The sequence below is a fragment of the Ischnura elegans genome, chromosome 12, assembly GCF_921293095.1.
Source record: "Ischnura elegans chromosome 12, ioIscEleg1.1, whole genome shotgun sequence".
NCBI lineage: Eukaryota > Metazoa > Arthropoda > Insecta > Odonata > Coenagrionidae > Ischnura > Ischnura elegans.
The window spans coordinates 25,978,281-26,001,501 of NC_060257.1; the positions used below are offsets into that span (position 1 = coordinate 25,978,281).

Consider the following 23,221-nt stretch of genomic DNA (forward strand, 5'->3'; position numbering starts at 1 on the left):
TTTTAAACCATTGATAGTCATTGCCTATGCGTAACTTACGTTTTTTATTGAATAATTGGTCCTGCATGAATGATGGATAGCACATGACTGGTTGAACTTGTTGATTACATGAAAGGAGATACCTCGATGGATGTAGAGAAATAGTTGTTGATGTTTTTCATTGTGACAATTACTAAGTGTTATTGACATTTTTTATTGATTTATCGTATTTAGTCCGTGAATTTAATACCCATAAGTTTGTCTCATGTTATGATAACGAATAACTTTGTATATATTTCCTGTGCCCTTTATAGCTTCCATAGTATACGCAAATACCCTATTGTAATCCAAATAAGGCCACCTAAATGGAATCACAAGTATTTTTCTTACAAGGAAAAGTAATCTCGGATGAAATATATGTGATTATTACAAATCTCTCTCAATATGGATTTGTAACCCCTTATTTAAAAAGCCGTCTCCGAGAATTTGAGCCGGTGATAATTATGTCATTTTGCTTAATCATAAATGTGTTGCTTCCATTTCATTTTTATAACCTCATAAGAAGTAAGCGTAGAATAATTTTGTGGAACTTCTCCTTATCCAAAGTATAATTCAGTCTTCATTTTGGCTAAAGAAGTATAGTATTTATACCACTTACGAACTGTAATTTTTATGCTGTTATGACCTTCCTTGCTCTCTGGAGCCAATCCCTTCATAATTATTAGCACCTTGGCTGTTACATTACCAATGTTGATAACCTCAGACCGTTTTTTCTTCATCTTTCAGCGTCAAAAGCTAGTGGATTTGGAAGTCAACCCCAAGGTCTCCCCAAATTTTTGAGTTCCAATGCCTCCCAATGAAGGGTCTGAGAAGGTATGGACCTCTGTCGATTCTGGAGCAGTTTCAGACCTTTCTAACCGATTCCAAAAGATCAATCAGTTAATGATTACTGGATCGATGCCAACGAATGGGTCTCGGCCGAGGACATTGCCGAGTCCATCTCAAGATGAACGGGACAATGGGAACTCGGGGACTCAAGGATTTGGGGATGGCCGGGAGAATGGAGACAGTGACCAGGATCATTTCTCGGGAGCTTCTAGAAGAGGAGGAGATCGCAAGAATTCAAGTAGTAGTAGTGTCCCAAGAGTGTCTGTAAGTGAAGACCTGTTGAAAAGAGAGGATCAGCGGATCAAAACCTTTCAAAACTGGCCCCTGGACTACTTACGCCCAGAAGTTCTGGCTGCGGCTGGCTTTTACCATGTCAGAGATGATTTGGTGCGGTGTGCATTTTGTAAAATTGAGGTAAGTGCACTAAAATTAAGAATCTGTTATCGAAAAACCTTGGTGAAGAGATGTTGTGGTGTGGTTCATTTTGGGCATTCTAGCGCTGAAATGGCTTTTTCACTGTTTTTAGCTGTGGGTTAACATCATTTTAAAAAAGTCAGTTTATTTCTTAAATAGTGGCATGTGTTAACCATAATTGATGGTCTCTAGTCATATAATTTGCAGAGAGCGATGATTTTGTTCTTAATTACTTTTTACAGGTAAAACTTTTCAAATACTCTCCTTTCCTGATATGCCATATCTTTCATAGTTGATAAGAATCCTGATAGTGCTGCTAAATTGACTAGATAAATAAAATGATAGGAATCTCTTTTCTGTGAACAGTAGTTTTGCAAGATTCATTGCCACACCTTCAAGAGTGTCAATTAATAAAAATATATGTGTGAAACTTCTACTTGGGCAATGTTGGGCGCAGAATCTGTATTATTTAATTAGTAGGGCATTGAAATTTCAAAGAATGAAAAAAAAATCACTTTATATTTTGTGGTGATTCATAATATTCCATGCTGATTACAAATTTTGATCCATATCAGAGCCTCCAACCACTTTTTTTATTTAACCGGTCAGTGTGACATTTACGTGGAATTGCTCATATTGAGTAACATTACGTAGCATTTCAACAATTATATTTTAGTAGAGACCTTTAACCCTTTTGAGACAGTGCAGTTCTCTCCTTAGCATGACTGCTGTACTGTGCCACAAGAGACTCTTCCGTCCTCTCCGTACGGAGCATTTTTGCAGGACACTCTTTAAGAAGGATCTCGCTGTTAATCACACACTTTCAGCACACAGCACACCTTTTTCAATCCTTCCTATCAGGACTCCGCATTATCTCAGACTCCAAGGGTAGTTGGGCTCCCTCCTTTCGGGGTTTATAACCTTACCAGTGGCATTGCTTCACAGTCAATCATGCTTCGTTTATATGAATTAGCTATATGGATAATTGTTGCTTGAATGTAAATTGCAGGCTTCAAATTGAATTCCTCGTTTTATTCTAAGAATTGTCAAATTTTGAATGAAGCTCAGCATCAATGTTAACGCATTTAATGCAGCAACAATTTCGATGTTGATATTTATACTGAAATCGAGATATTATTGAATATTTATGGTAGAATTTTGTTTAAAAATTGTAAATGCTGCTCAATAGACACAAATTCAATTCTTACTTTATATTTTTTGAAAAAGTACAAAAATATTTATTTCGAAAGCTGACTGAGTGAACAATTGAATGACCGTGGTCCCTTACCACAAAGAGGGGTAATATAAGTCGAGGGGTCCGGGTACCTTCTCCCGGATTGCGAGGGTACGGCCTGAGTCCCGCTTTTTGTTGTGTCCCGAAACTAAAGACCTGGTTACACGATACATTAACATGTACGGGTTAATGTCTAAATGAATGAATGCCAAAATGCACCGTGTAACCACCCAACTTGTGAGAATGCATGCACAGAAAAATAGAACCTGTTCTAATTTGGTTCATGCATTCGTACATGTTCCAGTCCACCAAAATCATTCACGCAAACGTACATTAACTTGTACGTGTTAATGTACCGTGTAACCAAGCCTTTAGACTTCGCAAACCCGTGACCATCATAAAAGGAGGAGAGGAAGGAAATGTATATTTTCGACATATGATCGCTTGCTTAGGAAAATCACCGACGAAAATTTGTGGCTTTCATCTCCCGGGTCAAGAAACGTCCTGCCACATATTTTCGTCATTCTTAGGGAAAGGGTTAAAACACATAATCATAATGTTAACCCTTAACCGGTGACGTGCGGTCTGAGAGACCGCTGCATTTCTAAAATTATGAATATTTTCAAAATTAATATTTCTAAATATTTATAATTCTCATTAGCTTCATATTTTTGCATAACAAGGACATCCCACTCTTAAAAATTAATGTTCCTTTCATTAAATTTTGTAAATTTGAATTTCAATTCTATTAGCGGTCTGTGAGACCGTACGTCACTAGCATGAGAAAGCATCAAGAAAGGAATAAGCTGGATAAATTTCATAGCTACTTACTACTTAGCCTTCCAACTTTAACATTTAAGGCTTTTTTTTAATCTGGCGACATAATGATGCATAAATAGAATAATTGTAACTCAAGTGTTTTGGGCATCAGTTTTTTGAGCCTGCTTCAAATCACAATTTTTAATGACAAATAGGTTCGTATTGGGAGTGTAAAAATTTTAATATAAGTTTAAGAATAGTTAAGCATTCAAAACAAAAATTAAACAAAACAATAACAATGGCGTTGCAACATTTTATGAATTTTTGATTTATTGCTGTCTCCAAGACAGTAATAGAGTGTAACAAATATTTCACGTCACTGGTTAAGGGTTAACAAAGAAGTCCAATATTTAAGTTGGATTGGCCAGACCATGTTTGATTGGATATACAGTAGACTCTCGTTATTATGAAGTTCAAGGGACTGAAAAACCGGAGGTTCATAATAACGAAGTTTTTATAAACATTTCTTTTAGGAATATTTAGTTCATAAAGCCATGCTAGGCATCTAGAAGTGCTGTTATCCTGCAGAATGCAACACTGCATTACAATTGTGCATGAACTCGCTATTGTGACAAACTAATCTAGCTGGGCATGCGACGCAGCCGGAGCCCGAAAAAAGTCACTGTCCGCGGGAAGGAAGAACAGGCGAAACGCTCAATAGTGCCTGACTTCACATCACATTAAGTGAAAATTTGTTCAGATTATGCCCAAAGTGGGAGTTCCTTTACGCCACACGGCATCGCATCGGCCAACTCGAAAGGCACCAAAATTGAAATTTCCGGCTCGCTTGAATTTTTCATTTATTCATATCTCTTAAGGTTGGTTTATCAGATGTACGTAGGAAGAACACTAACTGTACGTCCTATTCACGAGCAGAATGAAGCTTATTATATAATGTTACGTGCATACTAAAGCATCTCCTACTGAGGGAAGAACCATAATTGATGCTCTTGCGCACAGAGCACAAGGAGAACTTAAACGTAGCACAATGGTTGTAACGTAGCATAGTGTATATCCACCTAAATGCTGTTGCTTATTCGTGGAACTTTTTAATGAAGTTCTTTTTGTAGCCAGCGGGACCAGCACTGAGGCTCATAATTTCGTAATAATGTTTCTTTTACCATAGATTGGATAGGCCGTTTCGTCGGGACCAACGATTTGATTCGCAATAACAAGAACTTTGTAATAAGGTTGTTCGCAATAACGAGAGTACTGTAATGTCAATATTGCTAAGTTTAGTTACACATTCTTGTAATAAAGCTAGTGAGTTTTGTTGAATAGTTGTACAAATCTAGTGTGATGGGTGGATGTCTCTTTGGTTGTTGTTTCAAATATTTTTTATTTATATTAAGTATTTTTTTCCATAGATTGTTAGATGGGAGAAAGGAGACATCCCAATGAAAGAGCACAAGAGGTGGTCTTCACACTGTCCATTTGTCCGTGGAATACCATGTGGTAACATTCCAATTGATGAGAGCGGTGCCAGCCATGAAACAGATAATGGGGAAATGATGGCGAATGAAAATTTAAGTTATGATACCTGTGGAATCCATGAAGAAATGTTGCCTTTTTCCTTCTGTGATGATGGTAATAACTTAAATTATTTGTCACCAATGTATCTCTTTTGGGGTGGCCTTTCGTCTGAAGAATCTTGAAAGTTATGGAGTGCCAAAGAAAATTTAATTTATCTGATGAGGTCATGATTGTTTTAAAATGATGATAGTACCTTTTACACTTAGCTATTTGTCCTCAGTTTGATATCCCATCCCATGCTTTTCTGTTAGTAGTATTGATATTTCATTGTGATCATGCAGTCATTTGTCAACATAATGATAGTTCTATCTCATTTTTCCTTGTGGACTTGATATGTACCTTTTCCTCTGGTTGTCCCAAGTATTATAAAATTCATCAAATCTTTCGGAGATGTCATCGCTGTAACTTTTGGTAAAATTCTTAGTAAAATTACCGTAAAGATAAATTTTGTTAATTATAATTAGAATGCATTGTGGGGGTTGATCATTAACTTCTTTTATATTTTTATCTACTACGAAGGTATTGGTAATGCATGTATCACACACTAAAACATAATGGATAATTATGGACTTACTCTAGGAAAGTCAGAAAATTCCAGCTTTAAGGCGCTCTACGTTAGAAATTCATGATTTGGTTTTGTATCCAGATAAGTAAGATTTTGCTATTCTAACCTTGTTCTGACTTTCCTTGTTTCATCAGAGCATCCTAGAGCGACATCAGCACAAAGGGCTGCACTACCAATAATGAAAGCAACACATGCTGGTGAAGCAAGTGACGAGGATAAAGAACAGGCTACTGAGCCACCACTGGAAAAACTTGGGGTGAGAGACCTGCGAGCTGCAGTTCACCCTGAATATTGTTCTGAAGCCTCTCGTCTGTCCTCGTATTCATCATGGCCTGTGGCAATCAAGCAGAGACCGAATGCTCTTGCTGAAGCTGGTTTCTATTATACAGGTGTGTGGCTGTGTTGTGTTTGTAGATAGTGTTACAAATGGAAAATTGTACTTGTACTCATCTAGACCTGCGGTTTCCAACTGGTGGTACATAAGGGGTACACCCCTTGAGGGTACTCGACGAACCAGGGGAGTGTGCCGAAAATAATCGGTAACGGCAGGAACTATGTTTCTTTTAACCAGGAAATATGTATACATATTATATGGGGTGTTTTAAACAAAGTTTCTCTTTGTACAATTAATCATAACTAGAAGTGTCATCTACCTGTAGTGAAATTATGTAATAAAATGTGCACGTTATATTTTTGGGGTACAATATTAGTTATATAGAGGGATACGGGATGAAAAAAAGGTTGGGAACCGCTGATGTAGACAGACAACTTAGTTGACCACATCATGAGATGTGATGATGACAATCATTGAAAGATAGGTGGACAAAAAGAAGGGATGGCCCCAACTGAGATACATACGAAAGGTTATCAAGGGTTTAAAGGAGGATATACATCACTGTAAAAGTCAAGCTGATTGGAGATATCAAGGGAAAGCTGCATAATATCAATCACATGATTGTTGACTTATGATGATGATATTTTTCTTGGAGTCATTCGACTAGAAATGACTTAAAATCTAATGTTTTCCTTTCTGAATTTAGAGTTTTGCACATTTAACCCCAGTTTTCTACTTAAAACTCATTTTCTCTTGGTAATAAGGGTGTTCATTCATATAACTCACTGTAAAGCAGTAATCTAAAAAAAAATAATAAAAAATGAAAAACAGTAGCTTCTGGACAGGGGTGCTTTGCCTCTAATAAGCATCCACTCCATTTATTCAAAGTACCCTGTACGTATGCATAGAAAGACATTGAAATGTTAGATGGGAGAATAATTCAAAGTTGGATCATAGTATCTTTTAATTATATGTGTGCTCAACGGCCTACTGGTTACTCAATTGTTGGTAAGGGTGGTGCTGTGTGTGTTGATGAATGCATTTATTGTGTTTTTTTGTCTGTTGAAGAGAGTGGCCTTTTAAATGTAGTGCTAAGTATTATGAGATTTTCCTTTTTTTCTGATTAATGTGTTTTTTTCCCTCAGGGAATGGTGATCAAACCATTTGCTTTCATTGTGGTGGTGGTTTGAGGGACTGGGAAGATGGTGACGATCCATGGATAGAGCATGCGAAGTGGTTTTCAAAATGTTATTTCGTGAATCTAGTCAAAGGCAGTGAGTTTGTATCAAAAGTTGCTGATACAAGGCCTGCTGTCATGAATGCTGAGGTGAGATATGAATTTATTTTATTTTTTATAAAGATGTTTTTTCTAGAAATAATATGCCTGTATTTTTTCCCCCGCAAACCCATTGACAAATTGTTGAATCAATGCTACAATTGCTTTTATTTTGTATTTTGTACAGACCTGGGCATATCTTTCACTGTTTTCAGTTGAATAACTGTGTGAATCATTGGTCCTTTTGATAATTAGAATACATAGAATATGTTTGATGAGTGAATGGCACATATATGTCTGATGTGATTACATTTCACTTTTACCTGTCTATTCACATCACTTATCAAGTGGATGCATTTTGATTCATTGTTTGTGCCAAAACATGCAAATCAGAAACAGAAAAAAAAATTCCTTTATTTTCTTTTTATAAATAAATTTGGTAAATGAGAAATATTTTGTAGCACTTAATGAGAAATCTATTTCTTCATGTTTTTCCCATTATTTCTTGAATTTGTAAGTCAATGTTAAAAAATTAGTAATGTGAGGAGAAATAAGGTTTAGTGCTTTAAGGAGAGTTATTAAATTTGTTGTCTTAATTTTGTTTATGTATATTTGTGCTCTTTATTTTGCAGGAAGCCAAAGATTTGACTGAAACATGTCCAAATGCTGCAAGGCAGGAAGCAGTCAGGTAATGCTTAAAACATTTTTTTTTATTTTTCATTTTATTCTAAGGCATCATCTCTAACATCATTTTACTATGTGCTGAATAATGCTCAATTTTGGTAGTCAATCATAGCTGATGATGAGTTAGTGCCGTTCTAACATAAGTGGCCAGTAGGCTTACTGATAGGCTTCAGATGTTTGAGGAAAAAATACCTTAGGATAAATTAAATCAATGGTCAATTGTATTTTGGGGTGTAGGAAAAGTATAACGATCGCATGCTTTCAGAAGACAATATAGGGCATCAATGCATCTTTAAATGACTTTAAACTAAGTTAGTGTCCAGGGCCTAAATTAAACTACTGATTTTTAATTTTTTCAAGGGTACTGTGTGTTCTGGCCATTGTGTATCATTAAAGTTATATTCCTAGAAAGATGTTTCCTAGTGGGAAGGTCTTGATCAATATTCGCCATTAAAACAGAATTAATGTGAGAAAGTGTACATGTAAGAACGCGATCAGTTTTGATCTGCATTGTGGTTGGTCAATTCATGTTGATTTGTGTCGAATCTCACTGATAAACATTGACATCCTTATACCGTAAAACCTCTTTGTAGTGAACCTCTCTCCATCGTAAACCTCCATACGTCATACCACCCCTACGGTCCCTTCAGATTTACATGTAAATTTATAGGCAAACCTCCATGTAGCAAATCTCTTTATCTCATAAAACCTCCACTAATCATACCAAGGAGACACCCCTGAGACTGCCTAACTACCTCCTTAGATTGTACCGAGACAAATGCCGTTAATGCATCCGCGATTACATACTTGGAATGACATTTTTAGCGAGAAATATATCACGCTTATTTTTTCTTATACACCTTTAATATGCTGTAATTTTCACAGTAAAAATTAGTTGCCTCAATTTTGCTCCATATGAGAGCATACCTTACAGTAAATATGAAAAAAAGGTATCCAACTATTCTAATCATTTTAAGGTTTTACTGTAAATAAATATTATTTCACGCGCAAGAACAATGAACAGGGGTATTGCTGTGTTTTCTCAACATTTGTTTGAATTTAAAATATCTCCACTTTGTGAACATCATGTAGTTTGAGAAGTGCATCAGATAAAATTTTTTTATTGAATGTCAGGGAATCACTTTTCCAAAGTATAGTTACAACTTTGTTTGAATAAAACACAAATCATTGATCAATAAGAGGAATAACAATAAGATTTATGTCACATTATATGATAATATGAGAACAGTTTTAATGGATGTGACTTGAATGATTTTGTGATGTGGTGAAGACATTTTCATGTAGCCTTTTTTTTATTTTTGTTCCGCTTATTTTTTTAGTTTTTTCTATATTTCATCAAAGGGAATAAATCAAATGCCTTCAGAAAATTTTTGCGAATGCTGGAAAAGGAAATTGTTATTAAAATGTACTTCAGAAATGCCAGAATTCAGTTTTCATTATTAGTGAACTTGTTCCCTCAAATTGGTGTACTAAATTGTTCAAATGGAACTTTGAATATAATACATTTGATTTTGTCAGCATATTTATGTTTTTTTTTCTCATTTTTATTCGATGTCTAGGTCAAATATATTTGGAGTAAGGGATGCAATTATGGTATTGTCAATTGCGTGCACTCTCATCGTGTTAGAGTATGATTATGGCTCTACCAATACATTTTACGGTCAGCGTTGGAGTTGAAGAATAGGCTTTTGATTTGGCATACGTGGTAATGTGCCAAAAGTCTTTTCCAAGTTTTGAGCGGATTTTATTTCAGTTACTGAGTAAAATAATTTTCATTGATGGGCACTATTGAGGGTTTTCGTAACGTGAATTGTGAATGTGTTGCAGCATGCAGCACGTACTCCTACAGAAGAATATTTTGGCAAGTAGCATTTTTTTGTGATTTCTTCAAACACAGTGCGACCTCTTGAGAGTGCAAAGACAGTGGACAGATTTTTTTATCTTGTATGTCTGCTGTTGTTGATGTGTTTACAGTATTGAATTTTTAAGGTAATTGAGTCATAGCATCTTCCCATTAGGAATTTTGTAACATATGAACCGGGCTTGGTATGTAAAAATTTTGTGTAGACATCCAGTAGATCTTATACTAATAAGGACTTCACTGACATATGACTAGATGAGATAGATAGTACTGTCAGTCCTCCACTGACGGACATTCGACATACAAGCTGTCAAAGGTACGAACATTCGAAGAATTAATTTTGCTGATACAACGTGTTGTGGCGTAGAGGATCTCACACTTTGGGCACAGTCTGAACAATAATCAATGGAACCGTTGTGAACTCTGGAACAGTTCACCGTTTTATGCATTCCTCTTTCCCGTGATCAATGAAATTTTTTCGGTTCCAGCCGCATTGCTTACGTTTCAGTTCGTCCCTAGAGTTAATTAGAGATGGGTCGAACAGCATTTTTCTCGAATTCGATTATTGAATACAAATACATATTTTTTCCCATATACCTACTCTAATATCGAATACAGTGAGTCCTCGTTCTACGTCACCCCGTTTAACGTCATTTCGCGATAACGTCACGAAAATTTTGAGACCGTAATTTGTTTATCGCACCTACGCTTCGCGATAACATCAAGTCTTTTAAATTTCGCGCGGGAAAAAAAAGGCGAAGCGGCGGGCTTTGCAGGTTGTTCGTTTTGTGGGTGGTAATGCAGTCAGTCTAAGCAAAGTGTAAAACGGTGTGTTTATTCTTAATTGCAATTGGTTTTAGCAAACATTTCTGCGAAATGAATTCTTGCGTAGGTGAGCAAGGTTTAACTTGACATAATGGTTTTCAGGAACCTAAAAAGTGATTTCAAGGCATTTTTCCGTGTAGAACTCGGAGTTTTTGTCGTCACTTTTTTCGCCGAGTTCACAGTAATTTTGGTTCCTGTAACGGCGTCGATGTTTCAGCGATGATGATGCCCAGGCGACGGTCGCCCGGGCGACCACCATAGCAAAGCCGAAAAGCAAATGCTGGAAGATACAAAAATGGAGGATTTACGTCACTGCTGCTATTGTTGTCAATGAAGACAGGAACTCGTATTTATGCGATAGTTTGTCATTCCCACCGTAAAAAATGCCCCTGATATGATACGCTAACATTTTTTTCGCGTAGGAATTGTGAGGTCTAGGAGCCGATATTCACTTTTTACATTGTTTCTTATGGGATATTATGCTTCGATTAACGTCATTTCGTTTATCGTCACATTTTTCAGGAACGGTAAGTGACGTTAAACGAGGACTCACTGTACTGCATTGCTGGATACTGAATATGCATTTTTACACCAATTTCAATACAGACGGCTCTGAAAATGAAAAATTCTGAACACTTTGCAAGTATTGTACTTCAATATGGCTACTAAATCCTAATGCAATTGTCATCGATCATTGCATTAAACTTGTGCGTGTGGCAAGCACCTTAATTCTTTTGTTTTTCAGATTTAAAGAGAGTCGCGGACGTTTTGTGCTGTATGTTCGAAATTCAAATAATTGATGACTGCGTAATCGAATATCGAATAACATAAAAAACTCTTAATTCGAGATATTCGGTGATTCGACTATTCAAGCGTCCTATCCCTAGAGTTAACACAAACTTGTAATGCAGTGTTGCATTCTGCAGGATAACCACACTTTTCGTTGTCTTGCATTTGTTTTTTTACTTACAAACATTCAACTTATGAACAAGGTCTCGGAATGCATCCTGTTGATATGTCAAGGACTTACTGTACTAGAGAGATCTCATATAATTATAAGGGTACCAGGGGATACACAATCCTCTCTTGTATACTGATAGTGCAAGCTGTGGCTTGATATTTTTCTCTTCTCAATTTTGAAAAATGTATGCATATATGTACTGCAGTTGCAGTTAAGTGAGAGCTTACCAATATGGGTGAGGGTGACCATTTGCTACCAATCAGAAAGTTAATGTTCGAGTATTATAGTTGTCTGAACATATCTCACCCCTCTTTAGTACATGATGTATGCTCGTAGAAAATCAAAAAGGTTAGTAGCTGTAGGCCTCTTGTTATGGATGTGAGTAATCAAGCAAGCATTGTAAGAGATTCCCAAGAGTACAATGTATCCTGATTTTAACTCACTCAGTTAACTTCAACTTAATTGCCTGAATTAGTTGCCTACTGCCATATATTTGTTCAAGGGCATTACTCCTTCCTGATATAAATCAATCTAGAATAATTTAGTTGAGGGTAATTGCTTGCTTTCTAGCTCAAGCTGTTAAGGAGATATTTTTTCCTTCTAACTTAGATTGCCATTCGCATTTCCTGTCTTCCAAAAAAATTTTAAGCAAACGGGGCAAAAATGATGTTGAAGCAGCAAAAAATTGTGCTTGTAGTTACGGAAAATTGAAAATTCCAGGAAAATATCACTCATTGTCAGTGTGTTCCTGGAATGGAAAATGAAACTGAAGGAAGATTCGAATCAGTACGGTTTTCTTAAGCGATATATTTTGGTATGGTACATACCAGTGTAGATGCTTGCATGTTGTGCTAAATTATTATTGAAGCCTAATGTATTGCATTTTTGTTTTTCTTGTACTTAAAACAGTTCATTAGCTGCTAAGCCTACGGAAAGTGAAAAGAGTGCCTGCGGTGCCCCTTCTACCTCCCAAGAACCCACAGTTGAGTGTGAATCAGAATCAACAAAAGGATCGAAAGGTAAAAACACTCTGCTTGTTTGAAATTTTCAACATCCTGAATAAAATTCTGCTTCAGGCTGTAACCTTGCCGCATTTGAAAGGCTTGCATTTTCAATTACTCCCTACTGGGAGTAATTGAGAATGAATCTTGCCAGTAGGGAGTAATTAAGAAAGGTCCTTATCATGCAAAATCCCTGCAGAAAAATAAACAACCAAGAAAGAAGATGGAGAAGTAGAAGGCAACAGTGAATGTAGGGACATGGAATGTGAGGACAATGATTAGGGAGGGCAAGCTAGAAAACATCATGAGGGAAATGGAGAAAGGGTTGATAGATATTTTAAGATTATCAAAGATGAGGAGGAAGGATGGTTGGCGGCTACCGGAAGGATGGATTTAGGGTTATATTGCGTGGTAGGGAGGAAAGTCAATGAGAGGTAGCTTTAGTATTAAACAGGATGATGGGTAAACGAGTGGTTGGGATGGACTAGGTAAGTCGTAGGATTCTGGTAGTAGAAATTGAGGTACAACCCGCCAACCCTGTGGTGGTTCAAGTTTAAATGACCGATGAAAATCATAGGGAGGAAGTCTGAAATTCATGTGATAACCCGTTGTTCTATAAATCAGTAGTTCATTTCGGTGAAAATAATATGACATTTAATTTCACTAATTTTCAATCTTTTGTTCCTCGGGCGGCAGAAGGCAGTCAACAGCATACCCACACTTCCATGAATTGCGTGAATAAAGAGCATTTGAAGGTAGACACCATGGCCTAAAATTGCCAAACACGTCTAAGCGAGAAAATGGAAATAATGGAGCAGTGCCAGAGTGGCGATTTATCTTTCTAGTTTCTCTTCACAATTTAAAACAAAACAAAAGCACCCGAGGAATGCAGAACATGAAGAGTTAGAAGGAGCTTTGTTTGGGTGGTTTTGCCCACTTTAATCTTCAATCTACTAAGAAGGGGGCTGTGCTCAAGGCTAAGGCAGATTTTGATTTAGAATCGAGAACTTCGAGTATTCGGAAGGTTGGTCATACTAATTTAAAGCATATAAGCGTTATCTCCCTTCATAATTGCTGGTGATACCTGCGGTGTAAACCCGAAGCCTTGGAAGGAAGGACTCCGATCTTAGTAGAATACTTAAGGAAGTATTCCCCATGTGATAGAATGCAGACGTAATGGAACTGTTTTACTACCTACACCCTGGCAAACCCCATAAAGTACGGTTGTTTCTTGCAATGATGCTTCTAGATGAAGGTAATGCGCACTATTAATGATGGCATATGTGAAAAGCTGATGCTGAGCCTTCAGTTTATTTTATTTAAAAAATTCTGGATTTTTTTTCATGTTTTGCAGTTATTATTGAGAATATTAAATCAATAAATTCATACTTGTGAGTTTTGTTGGCCTTAGGGTCCATCAGATCAGTTTCTTGCTGCTTGCTTTTGTTTTACTGAAGTGACGTCACCATAATATCTGCGTTATATTTTTTGTGAAATTATATCAGGTTAATATCTTTTCTTACATTACCAATTTTAATTCAAATCGTTTTTATTGTAGTGCCGTGGATACACTCAATGTATTCTTTCAATGACGTCACAGGCACTACTCCCAAAATGGAACTTTTTTGAAACATGGGCCATTTTAATCTCATCATTAAGAATGTTTGGCAGACTTTTTAGAGTAGATAATGAAGATATTATATTGGTTGATAGAAAAGGTTTCGGCGGCAGGATCGTTTGCAAATGCGATGCATTATTTCACATAACTTCCAGAAATGTATGGGAACAATAAATATATGCCAATGGAAGCATTTGAGGCATTAAATAACCGCGATACTGTTCTATCAGCATTAGTTTGAATTTTCACTGGAAAATATCCAAATAATAGATCACGTAAATGCACAACTTACATAGAAAAATAGCTTTGTTGTATAGGGATAATGTTGACAGAGCAATGCTTTGCATGATTTTTATTTAGCACGGCGATTATAAATTGAATGGCTAGTTCGTTATTAACGTAAGGAAATTTAGTGATACAACAAAAACATCACCTTTCGTCTGGATTTATGCCTAAGTGCATGGGATAGAAATTTCTCCCTCGCCGCACCAATCCTGTTCCTGTGTAAGTGTTGACAATGAGTTTATTGGCTCTTATTTGCTCCACCTCCAGCAAAGCGACAATACGCTTTAGCGAGAGTTTATTTGAGCACCGTGGAGTCTCTTTTTATCTAGGTTGCACTGTAGTGAACTAATATTTGCTTTGTATGATCACTAAATTCGAACTTATTGTCTGTTATGGCTGGTTGCAGATAAAGCAGTTTGAACTGACTTGAGTTTTATTTACTATGTTTGCACGAATGTTAGATAAATTCAACTCCTCCTCAACTGCATACTCATTTGCAAGGTTATAGTAACATTAGCCGAAGTGAAGTTTTATTGCAATTGATGCAAACATGTTGAGTTGTATTTTCAGTTTCCAACAATGAGTTTTTACTTTACACCATTGAATTGTTGTCTAGATTTTTGTTTTTATAATATGAATTCTATTTTGGAAGTCCGGAATCTGAAGGCCTGTTTACACGGTACATCAACACGTACGGGTTAATGTTTAAATGTATGAACGCGAGAATGAATGCCAAAATGCACCGTGTAACCACCCAACTTGTGCGAAGGCATGCACAGAAAATAGAACCTATTCTAATTTGGTTCATGCATTTGTACATGTTCCGTTCCGGTCCACAAAAATCATTCACGCGAACAGACATTAACTCGTACGTGTTAATGTATAGTGTAAACAGGCCTTAATAAATGTACTTAGAATACCTGAATTCCTGCAAATATGGTAATACTTACACCGTAGCACTATTTTCTGACTAATTAAGAGTTTTGTACTATGTACTATGTCTTCAGTCCTGCTGTTATTTTTCTTTTGTTTGATTGTGCGCTTGTATTTGCCCCTGCTGACCAAATTTTGGATTTGAAAGGACAGCCTAAAAGATTCCTCAAAATCACCTATTATGGTTAAAGCCCTGCAAAATGGACTTATTGGTCGGCTGCTTGTGACTCTTTTTCCCAATCAATATTTCCGGTAAGAAATGTGTGCTAAGTGCCTGGACTTAGGTGAAGTAATTTGAAATCTATGGCCACCTGCTGCTATAACGGATGAATCTCTTCAGAGAATCTCTTCACATGAATTTTGATGTTCGTATTCATGGTATTGCAATTGTATTGTTGTATTTTCTACTTGAAACTGTTTCAATCTGATTTGGCTTGCTTTTCATGTTATAGTAGGTTGTATCTACAACTGTCAGTCAAAGTCATTATCTAGGTGTCAGCTGTGTCCATTGACATTGTTAGTTTTGCAAAGTCATTCCTGTTTCAGGTTTTTATTTTAGTTGTATTTGCCTTTTTTTATGGAAAAATGTATTTCTGAATTGCAATTTAATCCTTTGAATTTCTTCATTCAAGCTCCCAACAAATTTTCTTAATGCGAGAAATATTCTGTGGCAATAACTAGGAAAATAGCGCTGAGGGAGCATTTTTTACATTGATATTAGAAATATCCCGGTCCTCGTGCATCTGCTTGTTAACTGATATTTACTGGATTCTTTTTGATGTGCGGTAATGATGTCAGGAATCTTTTTAAAATAATTGGTGTTGGTATAATTTAAAATTCATGCACTCAACTTCCTTCCAAAATTAAATGCTCGTTTCCTTTGATTTCTAAATATTATCTAAAATTGGTGCTGAAATTAAGTATGAGTGTTACTTTTTCCTACATAAATTTTTTTTTTTTTCAATAATTTCTGCTCTTATTTCTTTTTCAATGATTTCTGGGTCAATTTTCATATCCGAGAGGCTCAAGTAACTTGTTTCCTAGGTAGTGTCTATCATATGGATGTGTCCTCACTTTAGACTTAAAATAGTACATCATTTCACTTTCTCCATCATTTGACTGACAGTCTATGAAATTCACTTGCTCATTTTTTTTATTGAACACTTATGGATTTGTCTGTGTATAACTCTCTGGCCATATATCATGTATGATATCATTTCAATCACCTTTATATCATGCAATCTGTTATTATTTTTGTTCTTTTCGGTCTAAGACATGGTGATCTTCTATATATTCCAAGGATCTAATTGCCATTCTGCGGTGTTAATGTTTGTTACAGGAAATAGTTTTTGAAAGCTCATGTCTGAGCTTTCCATTGTCTTTGTTTTAGAACAAGAGCTTAAGCCTTCACATAGTGGAATTTTTTTAATATCGTGGTTAAATAATTATTGTAATCTGCATCTGAATATTTTTATCATAATGATCTGTATGGTCAATCCTGGAATCATCAGAGGGCGATTTAAAAAATTATATATATTTAGTTGAAGATTACACTAATTATTCAACCATGAATGCCTCATTTATATGTGTTAGCTTTGTGCATTGACACAACTTCATGTGTTAATAGTGCACTAACTAAATCCTTTTCCTATCCTAGAAGTCAAGGATGAAGTTCGACTATGCAAGATATGTTATGCCGCCGAGTTAGGTGTAGTGTTTCTTCCATGCGGTCATATGGTGGCCTGCGTTAAGTGTGCACCTTCACTTAGCATTTGTCCAGTCTGCCGACAGCGATTCACACACACTGTTCGAGCTTTTATCCCATGAACGTGAACCTGGCGTTGGAGTTCCTCCGAAGAACTGAGTGTCTGATTGTGTGCACAAGAGAGCTGGTGTAGCATAATAGCAAAATCAAGAAATAACTATTTTTGGATTAAAATCAAGTATATGAGTGAAGGTTTATAAATGTCCAGTGCTTAGGTAAATATATGCTTGGTCTAAGTTTTACCCGAGTAAAGTTGATGGCAATTTTCATTTGTGGTCTCTTTGATGTTATAATTGCCGCTGACTGACAAGTTCAAATATTTCACTCATTGTTGGTGTCAGTTAGCTGAGAAAATGCTGATGTCATCTTTTCAACCTCTCATACTTGATTTGGATATGTTATTGGATGGTTTTAATATCTGATCTTTATACATTGATTTAAGTCGTGAAAATGTCACAGATGATGACTTATTTATTGACAGCTATATATTAACCTTAGGTAGCTTATGATGACAAACCTCTTTTTCTGATGAATAGTCGGAATATTTGAAGTTCATGCCGTTTTCTTATCAATGGAAATATGTGCCGAAAATGTAATTCTGCATATGTTTATGTTAACAATAACTATGTATTATTTTCATTCGCTTCTAAACTCACAGAAGCATTCAAAGTATTACTGATGGGGAATACACTAAGAAGAGCAATTTGTTACTCATCTTGAAGGTTTCAATGTGCCAGACATTTAAAGTCTAAGCCTTCTCATATCACAAGCAGGATCCCCCTTCTTGTAATGAATTTCATCAAGGTACCCGTAAACTATTTATATTCCCAAATTATTGAAGCAACATCAAGAATGCTGCTGCGGTGCTTTGGAAATGTAAATGGTTTACTGGGATATCACCTTTTTTATTGAAATTGACACACTATTAAAAATTAAGAAAGAATTTTACAGTGATACTATAGAAAAGCAATATGAAGTTGTGTTAAAGGAAAGGAAGGATATTGTTAGATTTCATAAGTATCACCAGTGTGCAAAGTAAATTAGTGCTTTAACTTTTGTAAACATAATAATTCCAAATTGAAATAACCTCTTATTAGTGATAAAAATTTGTATCCTGGTGATACCATCAGCATATATTGTCACAAGTTAAGTTTCATTTTGTGAAAAATTAGTGTATTTTTCATTTTTTCTATCATGAAAGAGACTAAAGTAGCATGGTTATTTTCTTGATAAGGTGGTCGTACATTTTGTGTTAGGTATTCTGCCATTCATGGTTTATTTTTGGAACATGCCGATTTGTGTTAAAGTACTTTGTTTGCATTAGACGTTTCAGTTAACCCATAAATTTTTAGTGTAAACTGGAAGAAGTTATTTGAAGAATTTTAATATATAACTGACTTAACATGACTCAAACTTCTCTCGTTAGACTTACGTATGTCTCCTCTCTTGGAGACGTGAATTCCCTGAGCTCGTGTGGTTCATATGCGTTGTAGTTGTGGTAGTTTCAAATTTTTATTAAGAGTCAAGGGAAATTTTTAATCGAATAAAATGGATATGGTTTTTTTATTACTTTTTATTTGTCTCTTAAATCGTTGGTTTTTTTAAATATGGGATGAAATTATAATTTCATTTTCTATAAGGATCACGATCAGTAGCACTTTCTCTTAGTTTCTGTTAGTAACATTCAGCCGTCCAAATAATGAGCATTGTCAAATAAACTTTCTTACCATCATAATATAATTTGACTTTTTTGCTCTTCCTTAAGTAGATTAATGAGTTAGGTCAAATGATATATGGTCTTGTTCACAAATATTTGTAATAAGTTGGTGGTCTTTATAAAGAGTCGGTTCTATGAATTATGATGATTAACTTAAAGCACATATAAGCTATTTTCACATGGTTTCATTTCAATAACTGCTAAGTTTTCTCAGTCAAGTATTTTTTCATTTTTTTCTCTAATTGATGAGTTTTTTATTTAGTCATTTTACGTGTATTGGCTTCTTAACTCGTGCATTTTGTTCATTTGTTGGATAAATTTTTCGATGCCAACGTATATATATTATCGACTTTATCACAATTTTCTCGTCCAAATGGTTGCAAGTTGTTATAATTTTCTATATCTTCGTTAGACCGATCCAACATTTGAGAGATTGATGTTTGTATTTCTTTGATGAAATTTGCATGAAATTACCTAACATGTCGGTCTTATATATTTTTAATCATAGATATGCGGAGTGAAATTTAATAGGTTTTTCCTTCTGAGTTAGCGAATATAGGTTTCTTTAGTTTGTTCCAAGAGCTTCATGCTTGTAAGTGTGCAGTTGGACATTCCTGCTTTTAATGTGTAACCAAATTTAAGTTATGAAGTTGTAAAACTCATGAAGTTTTGTGGGCCCAAATATTCCCAAAATCAATAGCTTCAAAATAAGTCCCAGGTTGTTGATATAAACATCCTCTTTCGTTTCTGAATGAGACGTGATAGAAAATAATTATTCGATGCTGTGAAAAAGTAGAATCTGGAGTGCTTAGTTGTCAAGGAGTCAAGCATATTTTTGGAACCCTATCCACTCTAATCAGCATTGTAAAATTGCCACAATTGTAGGCATCGAAAAATGTCATTCTTGATCTGAATTTCTATTCTAATTAGTTTCGTGTGTTCTATTTCTGATAATTTGATGGAATGGAATGTATCAATTCCTAAGGTGTGCAAAACTGCATTGAATATTATAAAGAATTTCAAGCACAAAATATTATTGGGTTTGAATGACTGAAAAAGTGAAATTTTCTCTCGTTTGCATTTATATTTGCAAATAGTTTCATTCCTCTGTGGAAATGATAATAAAAGAGAAAGGAGTTGGTTAGACTCCTTCAGACTGAACATCAATGGGGTTGCTACTAGTCTGACCAATTAGGAGAAGTAAGAGAATCATGAAGAGGTCATTGAAAATCTGGAGGATGTTATAAATGAATGTAATTCTTTTTAAGGTATCCACTTACACCACATTGTTCCTAAAATTTTGTGATTCAGAGTATGATTTTGTCATCATTTCATGTGTTATAAACACTTTCTCTGATAATGAATCACAATTACTTAGCTATCTATTCACTTAAAAGTATATTAAAATTAAGTATTGCAATAATTATTCAATAGCAAAACGATAACTATTAAAAATTACGAGCCAGTTGTTTGAAGATGTCCAAAATGCCTGCTGTTTAATTTATATTCTGTGAGAATAGTGGTAACTTCCTATATCTGCAAAAAATAGCCCTTGCCCACCAAAACAAATTCAGTTTATGTTCGTAGTTGCACCATTGTATGCCTTGTGGAAGGTTGAGCCTATCTGTCTCTCACCTTGGTCTACCTGGTCAAGCTTGTAGCTCCACCTGCTTGTCGTTTCACATTGACAACCCTGGTTATGACTAGACTTACCAGTTAACTTAAAAAAAAAAATCTCGTAGAAAACTCATTGGCCACGTTCTAAACTAAATGGATGAGTATAAAGTGTCCCCTTAGAGTTGAGAGTGATGTAGTCACTCAGAAAATCAATGCAACTGTTGGGGCATTTCTATTTGAGCACTCTGAAAGTGTAGAAAAATCTTGTCACCTTCTCTTGAGATCGTGTATGTTCTTGAATTCTACTTAATCTACCCTGGTCATGACTAGAAATGTCAGTGGAAGGTCAAAGCAGTGGCAATGCTGTGTATTTTGTGGCCCATGGGTGCTTTGAATAATGGTAAATGGCATTTTGTATGAGGAAAATAGTTAATTTATATTAATTCCTCGCTCTCTCTCGCTAAGTTGTCTGATAATACTCTAAAGCTATGATGAATCTAAAAGTAAATACTATAATTGATTTTGACTTCATGTTGTGCTTTGTGAAAAGCAAATTTTTTCCCAGCCAGATAATGATTAGTGCTAACCCTCATAAAGTCTACCTGTTGGATGCGTAACTTGGTTCTAATGGATTAGCTTAATCTACTCAATATATCATGTTATCAAATTGTGGTTGTCACCCCAATTTATCTTCTCTTTGCTACCATGATCAGAAAAAAATCTAGCAGTGGAAATGTTTTCCAGTGACTTTAAGCAGGGTACATCTGCCAGCATGAATCTTGGCCTAATCGATCTGAGTACATAAGGAAAATAATTTCCCTAAATGTTTTGATTCTTTCTAGTCTAATTTCTTCTATAAAATTTGAAGGTTTGATGAGATCATACGTAAATTTGATATTAGCATGGAGCGATGTGGTGTTGAATTTTAAAAATGCATCTTATCCCTGCAGTGTAATTTTTCTATTGAGAGATAAAATCACTTGAGTAATCGGTAGAATTGAGCACACTGGTGCAATTGAATTTTTACTTGTGTATTTATTTGTAAAGAAGTATTTCTTCTATCACCCTGTGAAAGTCAGGAAAATTAATTCTCCAGATTTTGTAGCAACCCTGGTTAAGAATATCTAATTGGAAACTGCCTTTATTCAACCTTTGTTGGGTATAAGATAATGTTTCTTGAAAAGTATAGTATAGAAGCTATCTCAGTGATTTGTGAAGTGGTCGTTGATAGCGTAAAGAATTTTGCCTATCATACTTATAAAATTAGCATCATTTGTAATTAGCAATTTGCAATTTTCATTGTAAGTACTCATTTTACATTATGTGGAACATGGGAACAAACTTCAATTTTTTTGTATAAAGTACATTTTTAATACTGCATCATATTAGATTTGTGTAGTGTGTGCTTTTTAAAATAGATGTAATAAATCTTTTTTCTGTAAATAGATGAAGGAATAAATGAATGAATAAAAATAATATTCCAAGCCTTTTTCTGATTGTAACGTAACGACCCGTACCCAACCGAAGTAATGAATGAATAAAAATAATATTCCAAGCCTTTTTCTGATTGTAACGTAACGACCCGTACCCAACCGAAGTAAGAATGTGGGTCGTACATTTAAGTGTGGGTTCTTTACCTTGGTCTCAGCAAGCGAGAATCACACATAAATATTTAAAGTGTTTATCCAAAGTTTTTCTCTATTTCAAATCCCATTTGCAAATCAATTCAATGATAAGACATAAAGTAGTGAATTTGTGCATCCAAAATAGCCAGAAGTAAAGATGTTACTAATGTCTCGGGAAGGAGAGGAGCTGCTGGTAATGACATGGGTGGATAGTAAGGCGCATTTGTAGCACGGGCATTATGGCCCAGACTCCCACTGATGGCTTCATTGTGACTCACCACTGACATGAGACGACTAAGTGGTCCACTGATGACTGAGTCTACTGGTGACTGAGTGACGATAGCATCTCCACTTTGCCACTCTATGACAAAACAAGAATGTTTTCAACAAGAGGATTGGAAAGAGGAAGGTTTAACCGTTCTTGAAAGTGAAATGTATAAATTCCGAGACATAGTTTGACATAGCTGGCTATTCTGAGATGCCTCACAAGATATTAATTCATTTTTTGGAAATGGGAATCTTCCATTTCTGGATCACTACGTGTTAGTTGGAACATAATTAATTTTCGTACTGACATTACTCGATAAAATCCTATTTTTGTGGATAAAAATCGTAAGTACATGGTCTTAAAGTTACAACATGCACTGTGGTAAATATATGTAGAGTTTAGTTACCCTAATATGTATCAGAACTCAACAAAATCCTGAGTAATCTTACAATTGCAAAGTCATTGTGGTAAGTCTATTGTAATTAAGAGTTATCATATCCATCCATCTTACATCTTATTATAGTAGGATTTGAGGATCATTTGGAAAAATTATATTTGAAACAGCCCACGTCCAGCATTGAGAAATTGTCTCTGCCTATGTTCTTCATTCAGGAATCAGATTATTAGTAAGGTAGACAAAACTTAGGCTGTGTGTATAGTCGTGTTTTGAGTCCTATCAATTTGAGAATTTTTGAAAGTGAAAGGTATACATTCTGAGACATAGTTTGATATAGCTGGCTGTTCTGAGATGCCACAGTAGATATTAATGCATATTTTGGAAATGGGAATCTTCCATTTCTGGATCACTACGTGTTAGTTGGAACGTAATTAATTTTTGTTGTGACATTACTCGATAAAATCCTATTTTTGTGGATAAAAATCGTAAGTACATGGTCTTAAAGTTACAACATGCACTGTGGTAAATATATGTAGAGTTTAGTTACCCTAATATGTATCATAACTCAACAAAATCCTAAGTAAACTTACAATTGCAAAGT

At 35.4% G+C, this 23,221-nt stretch overlaps 1 protein-coding gene across 3 annotated transcripts in view; it reads left to right on the top strand.

The window, feature by feature from the left end:
- LOC124169009 (death-associated inhibitor of apoptosis 1-like) overlaps positions 1-23,221 on the top strand; it is a 60,521-nt gene that overhangs the window by 22,594 nt on the left and 14,706 nt on the right. For 2 of the 3 annotated variants that reach the window (XM_046547469.1, XM_046547470.1), the window contains exons 2-8: positions 766-1,281; positions 4,702-4,921; positions 5,567-5,821; positions 6,912-7,093; positions 7,675-7,730; positions 12,304-12,413; positions 16,889-21,808. In XM_046547469.1, coding sequence (XP_046403425.1) covers positions 826-1,281; positions 4,702-4,921; positions 5,567-5,821; positions 6,912-7,093; positions 7,675-7,730; positions 12,304-12,413; positions 16,889-17,058 — 1,449 coding nt within the window. In that variant the 5' untranslated portion in view covers positions 766-825 and the 3' untranslated portion in view covers positions 17,059-21,808. Of the gene's footprint in view, positions 1-765; positions 1,282-4,701; positions 4,922-5,566; positions 5,822-6,911; positions 7,094-7,674; positions 7,731-12,303; positions 12,414-16,888; positions 21,809-23,221 lie in introns of those variants that run through there. The other variant, XM_046547471.1, reaches the window with a different exon arrangement.